At 34.5% G+C, this 7,042-nt stretch overlaps 1 protein-coding gene across 1 annotated transcript in view; it reads left to right on the top strand.

The window, feature by feature from the left end:
• LOC106468476 (developmentally-regulated GTP-binding protein 2-like) overlaps window positions 1-7,042 on the top strand; it is a 28,895-nt gene that overhangs the window by 3,676 nt on the left and 18,177 nt on the right. The window contains exons 3-6 of the mRNA XM_013928906.2: window positions 695-766; window positions 1,216-1,305; window positions 4,593-4,653; window positions 5,787-5,877. Of these exons, the coding sequence (XP_013784360.1) occupies window positions 695-766; window positions 1,216-1,305; window positions 4,593-4,653; window positions 5,787-5,877 (314 nt within the window). The remainder of the gene's footprint in view (window positions 1-694; window positions 767-1,215; window positions 1,306-4,592; window positions 4,654-5,786; window positions 5,878-7,042) is intronic.

The raw sequence follows: 7,042 nt of genomic DNA, 5'->3' as shown, positions 1-7,042 counted from the left end.
TCAGTACTAGGGGATAATCCATGATCAACATAGACTACATAGAGAGCTCTGACTAAGTCCTTCATCAGGTCTGTAGTTGTGAATCAGTACTAGGGGATAATCCATGATCAACATAGACTACATAGAGAGCTCTGACTAAGTCCTTCTTCAGGCCTGTAGTTGTGAATCAATACTAGAGGATAATCCATGATCAACATAGACTACATAGAGAGCTCTGACTAAGTCCTTCATCAGGTCTGTAGTTATGAATCAATACTAGGGCATAATCCATGATCGATATAGACTACATGGAGAGTTCTAACTATGTCCTTCTTCAGGTCTGTAGTTGTGAATCAGTACTAGGGGATAATTTACAATCAACATAAGCTGTGGAGAGAGCCTTGACTGTGTTAAAAATTCATATCATCCACAGTTAACAAAAAACACCACTTAACATCTTGAGGCCTATTCACACTGTCAATTTGATTTATGTTTGTGTTACTTAATATTAAAAAAACAACAAGTTTGTTTGTTATTGTATCTTTAATGTTAATGACAATGATAAGAAATGGCTTAATTTGCTTTAGTTAGAAATGTATTCCAGATGTGTGTATGTACACACCAATCTTATCAATTCTGTGATTGTTGACAGTTTATGAACCAGAAGTATGCTGTATGTAGAAGAAATCAAAATCTGTTTGTGTGTTTCATTTAGGGGGAAGGTTTTGATGTTATGAAATCAGGTGATGCTCGGGTGGCACTTATTGGGTTTCCATCTGTTGGGAAGGTAAGAAAACTGTTATGTTTAAATAAATAATTAGTGTGAAAATAGTTGTTGTTGCATTTATGAAGGGAAAACTAAACTTGCAATGTAGTTAATTTGGTCTTTGAAATGATATTATAGTGACAGTTTGGGAATAATTTAAATAGATGATTTTTTGGTTGAAATTATTTTTTAGCACATAATATTTATTTTAAAAGTTAGCACTACTTATAAAGTGTGTATTAGTCTTGTTGCACTACTCATAATTAATATGTTAGTCTTGTTACCTTACTTGTAAATCATATGTTAGTCATGTTGTATTTTTGTAATTTGTATGTTGGCCATGTTGCATCACTTATAATTTGTTTGTTAGTCATGTTGCATTACTTAAGTTGTATGTTAGTGATGTTTGTAAAGATATTTTAATTGAATGTGTGAAACATCTGTTAGCATGTATTCTTCTCTCTCTATAGTCTACTCTACTGAACACACTAACAGACACCCACAGTGAGTCAGCATCATATGAATTTACAACACTGACCTGTATTCCTGGAGTTATTCAGGTTAGTAACATGAATAAAGATGTGAACAAATCAGTTTCTAGAACTTTGCTACTTAGTTATTAACACCTTTAAGAAATGTGTAAAGTCTGTTATATGTTTTAGATATGTAGAAATCTTATTAGATGTAAAGTTACCACAGAGAAGCTGTGATACAGAAAACTCTGGTTGGGCATGAAGTCTGCAACAGAGAAGACATGTTTTCTTTTATGTATTAAGCTTTGATTAGTTCTGAAGTTATTACAGAAAAGCCATGTTTTTTTTCTATATGCCTAAAACATGGCTTTTCTGTAATAACTTCAGAACTAATCAAAGCTTAATACATAAAAGCTGAAATTGAATCTGAAGTCTGTCACAGAGAAGCCATGTTTTAGATATGTATAAAACTCTGATTAGTTCTGAAGTTACTTTAGAAAAGCTGTATTTTAGACATATAGAAAACTCTGATTAAGTGTGAAGTCTGTCACCTGCAGTCACTGTTACTTGGAGGTCTTTTCTGTGGATGCCTCTCATACACTCTTCCACTGCACTTATGTCTTCCTCTACCTGACCAGTCTTTATTTCCTAAAACTTCTGCTGCTTGGGAAGGAAATGGTACTTTCTCTCCTATCTCCCTTCCTTCTGTCTCTCACCTCTATGATCATTCAGATCCGGATCAGTTCCTGTGTCCTGTTCCGGCAGTTCAGTTTACTTTTCATGGATTTCTCCCTTTTGGGGTCTATGCCATCATCTGTTCTTACCCTGGGATCCTTTTTTTTTCCTGTGACCTCTCTCCTTCTACCCTTACTGGATGGGTCCTTCAACTCCTCTGGTAAGTATATTCTTCCCTGGATATGGATGCTCCCAGGCTATTTCACATCAGATTTGTCACCTTTCTTACTCTCTCATTTCCCACCTTCTCTGGCCCTTAGATGAGATTCTCCAGGCAGGCATGTGGACAACTTTCCACATGTTTGTTACTCATTATCTTCATCAACTGACTGTTTCATATCCTGCAGGATTTCAGCTTCACCCAGTTGCCATTCTTCAATCTATTTTTTTCTTCCCCTCCCTTCTGTAAAACAGGATTCTGCCAGTTGGCTGGTGTTGCCTCTCAAGGTGTGCTTATTTCCCAAAATCTGCATTTCATCAGGATGACTGAAAGTATTCAGCTTATGTGCTCTGGCTCTACCAGTTCCCACTACAAGATGGGGTGTTCCATAAGAAGACCACAAGAGATATCTTCATGGTGTACAAATTTACTCAGACCATACCAATTCTATGGACTATCATGGAAAAAGTCACCACCATGGAAGTAACTGCCCACTCCTTTGGCTCACACTTGCTAGCTTTTAAAAATAGGGTTTCATGGTTGCTTATTACACTTTCTCCAGTAAAAGATGTTTCTGGCTGGTGGTGTGATGGGAACCGAGGCACTTTTCTGGGTCTCCCAACAAAATCACCCCCCCTCTTCAAAGGAAGCATGGGAGATCCTTGCTACCTACTTGTTCCTAGCCACTGGGGTGGTGGACAATGAAGAATCCTCACTGGTTATATTTAGCAAAATAAGGTGAGAAGTAGGGTGGTGGTGACACTGTCAGTGTAAAATTGGTCACCCCTCACACAGCTAATTTGCCTTCCTCCTGCATCCAAAGTCTGTTCAGTAGTACACACCATATGGTCTGATCGTGCTCTAACCACACTACACCTCTTAGCTCACTGACCGTTTATGTGCAGGTGTTCAGTTGGTCTTGATCATATTCCACCCATTTCAGTGACACTTAGGCTATTTCTCCTTTCCCCCTGTTCATCTTGTGTGAAGAGTATACCTTGGTCAAGTTGAGATGTGGTCTCCCACAGGTGTCCTTTCCCCCGTTCATCTTGTGTGAAGAGTATACCTTGGTCAAGTTGAGATGTGGTCTCCCACAGGTGTCCTTTCCCTCCTTTTCATCTTGTGTGAAGAGTATACCTTGGTCAAGTTGAGATGTGGTCTCCCACACGTGTCCTTCCCCCCCCCTTTCATCTTGTGTGAAGAGTATACCTTGGTCAAGTTGAGATGTGGTCTCCCACAGGTGTGTCACTGTGGTGCTCTTGCCATCAGATGTCACACTTCATGGAATTTCTCACCAGGCACTTTCTGAAGGGAGCTCATATAAGTTTAACCTTTGCACTGACCCTTCCACCACTTTAAAATGGGATTCTAACATTTCTGTGTTAAGAGGTGAGTTATTGTCTCGGAGGTTAACATTTTCCTAATCTGAAAATGTATTTCCAATAGATACTCACTTCTTCACACATTCCCACCTATCCCCCCCCCTTTCTGGTGCACCTTTTTTTTTCTTGCCTTGTTCAATGCATGATCACACAGAAGCCTTGTTTTAGATATTTCGATAGCTCTGATTGAATGTAAAGTGTACCACACAAAATCCATATTTACAAAGAGAAGTAAGAATGTGAGATAAATGAAGGTCACCTGCCCCTTAGAAAGCACAATATACATGTCCAACAGAAGTTTAAACAGAATTAAAGAAAAGTGCACCATCAGGTAAACCATTTCAAAATATTTTATCGTTCATTGAAGATCTGCACCAAATATCAAACAAGACTTCTAAAGATTCCATAATTTAAACATTCCTATTTCATTTCTAGTTTACCTCAAATGGGCATAAAAGCTTAATAATTTAATATATATGAAATTTTATAAAATATTCTAGTAGTGTCTAAAGGTTAAATCAGTGTTTTTGTCAGTATGATTTTACATTAGCAAACATAAGCATAGGTCAATCAACTATTTGTAGTAAAATTAACCATACTTAGGATTTCATTAGTTTTGGTTTTCATTTGTTGCCATTGAAATTATATTCTAGCTAAAGTGAGTTGCTAGTTATTTTTTCTGTTTAGCATCATTAGAAGTACCGTTTTCTAGTATTTTGAAGTATCTGTAGAACTGCAGTATTTTTGTGTTTGAAATGTCCAAACTCTTGTTTTACCTAAACAACTGGAAAGTCAGATGTAACTTAATAACAACATGTGCTCTCTAGACTTACAACATCATTAATATTTTTCTCAGTTTTGTTTTCTTCAATTCCATTGGCAGTACACCAGTTACAGTTTTCTACTAGAACAAGGGATTGTGTAATCCATTAAAATCGTGTACTTGTTACATTTTTAAAATACTGTGATGATTGGGTTCTGTATTCTCCATAAAATTTCTTTTTTTGGTGCATGATCCTAAAATGAATGATTGATTAACTTCTGCACTGCTGCACATTTCTGTAGATTTGATGTTTTTTTTTTCCTGTTCAACACAGTATGAAGGTGCCAACATACAACTGCTAGATTTACCTGGAATCATAGAAGGTGCTTCTCAAGGTAAGTCATTCACAAAGATAGAGTTTTAGATGTGATTAGTTGTTCTTATATATATTATATTCTGTTAATGAAGAATATAATTGTTGTATATTGTAGCCTGTTTACAGCTTTACTGATTGTTTAGTTTGAGTGGGACCAGTGTAAGATGTTTAAAGCTTTACTGATTGTTTAGTTTGAGTGAGACCAGTGTAAGATGTTTACAGCTTTACTGATTGTTTAGTTTGAGTGGGACCAGTGTAAGATGTTTACATCTTTACTGATTGTTTAGTTTGAGTGAGACCAGCGTAAGATGTTTACAGCATCACTGTTTAATTAGTTTGAGTGGGACCAGTGTAACATGTTTACAGCTTTACTGTTTAATTAGTTTGAGTGGGAACAGTATGATGTTTACAGCTTTACTGTTTAATTAGTTTGAGTGGGAACAGTATGATGTTTACAGCTTTACTGTTTAATTAGTTTGAATGGGAGCAGTCTAAGATATTTACAGCTTTACTGTTTAATTAGTTTGAGTGGGAACAGTCTAATATGTTTACAGCTTTACTGTTTAATTAGTTTGAATGGGAACAGTCTAATATGTTTACAGCTTTACTGTTTAATTAGTTTGAGTGGGAACAGTCTATGATGTTTACATTTTTACTGTTTAATTAGTTTGAGTGGGAACAGTATGATGTTTACAGCTTTACTGTTTAATTAGTTTGAGTGGGACCAGTGTAAGATGTTTAAAGCTTTACTGATTGTTTAGTTTGAGTGAGACCAGTGTAAGATGTTTACAGCTTTACTGATTGTTTAGTTTGAGTGGGACCAATGTAAGATGTTTAAAGCTTTACTGATTGTTTAGTTTGAGTGGGACCAGCGTAAGATGTTTACAGCATCACTGTTTAATTAGTTTGAGTGGGACCAGTCTAAGATGTTTACAGATTTAATTGTCGTTAAGAAAACTTTGTGATAGGTAATTATAAAGTGGTATACGTTGCATGTGAACTTGTAGTTTGTAAAATAAATAGAGGAACACTGGTTAGATGTTACAAGTGTAAGTGAACAGCTTGAGTTTATGTAGTTAGTTTATCAGAACTTTAAGTAAACAACTTCAATCTTAAGTATTAATACTTGATATTTAAACACTTTTTGTATAGGAAAGGGTCGAGGACGTCAAGTAATTGCAGTAGCACGCACGGCTGATTTGGTGCTAATGATGTTGGATGCTACCAAAGGTGAAATCCAAAGGTTGGATTCATGTTTTTTTTATATTCTTACTAAAGATTGTTATGATATAACATATTACAAAGAAATAAAATAGATAAAGTAAAATGTTAACCTATGTGTTACTAAATACTCACTGAAGTTACTTAATAAAATAAATAAATTCAAATGTTAACCTATGTGTTACTAAATAGTCACTAAAGTTACTTAATAAGATAAAGAAAGTAAAATGCTAACCTATGTGTTACTAAATACTTACTGAAGTTACTTAATAAAATAAAGTAAAATGTTAACCTATGTGTTACTAAATACTCACTAAAGTTACTTAATAAAATAAAGTGTTAACCTATGTGTTACTAAATACTCACTGAAGTTACCTAATAAAATAAAGTAAAATGTTAACCTATGTGTTGCTAAATACTCACTAAAGTTACTTAAAGTGAGTATTTAGTAACACATAGGTTAACATTTTACTTTATTTTAAAAGTTACCTAATAAAATAAATAAATTCAAATGTTAACCTATGTGTTACTAAATACTCACTAAAGTTACTTAATAAAATAAATAAAGTAAAATGTTAACCTATGTGTTACTAAATACTTACTGAAGTTACTTAATAAAATAAAGTAAAATGCTAACCTATGTGTTACTAAATACTTACTGAAGTTACCTGATAAAATAAACAAAGTCTTAAGCCTATTCTGTTATGTATTTTGTTAGATAATAGCAACTTTTGTGTTTCCAATACATAAAGTCCTCAACCTGTTCTTGTATGTATTTTGTTACATAATATCTACTCGTATGTTTCCATTTCATAAAGTATTCAGCCTGTTCTGGTATGTATTTCGTTCAATAATATTAACTTGTATGTTTCCATTTCATAAAGTACTCAGCCTGTTATGGTATGGATTTTGTTCGATAATATCAACTTGTATGTTTCCATTTCATAAAGTACTCAGCCTGTTATAGTATGGATTTTGTTAGATAATATCAACTTGTATGTTTCCATTTCATAGAGTACTCAGCCTGTTATAGTATGGATTTTGTTCGATAATATCAACTTGTATGTTTCCATTTCATAAAGTACTCAGCCTGTTATGGTATGGACTTTATTAGATAATATCAACTTGTATGTTTCCAGATATGTATATAAAGATCTCAGCTTGTTGTGGTATTGGTTTTGTAACAC

The sequence above is a fragment of the Limulus polyphemus genome, unplaced genomic scaffold, assembly GCF_000517525.1.
Source record: "Limulus polyphemus unplaced genomic scaffold, Limulus_polyphemus-2.1.2 Scaffold3020, whole genome shotgun sequence".
In the NCBI taxonomy this organism is placed as follows: Eukaryota; Metazoa; Arthropoda; class Merostomata; order Xiphosura; family Limulidae; genus Limulus; species Limulus polyphemus.
The sequence above is the reverse complement of the archived record's forward strand: the minus strand, read 5'-3'. Positions and strand labels throughout refer to the sequence as shown.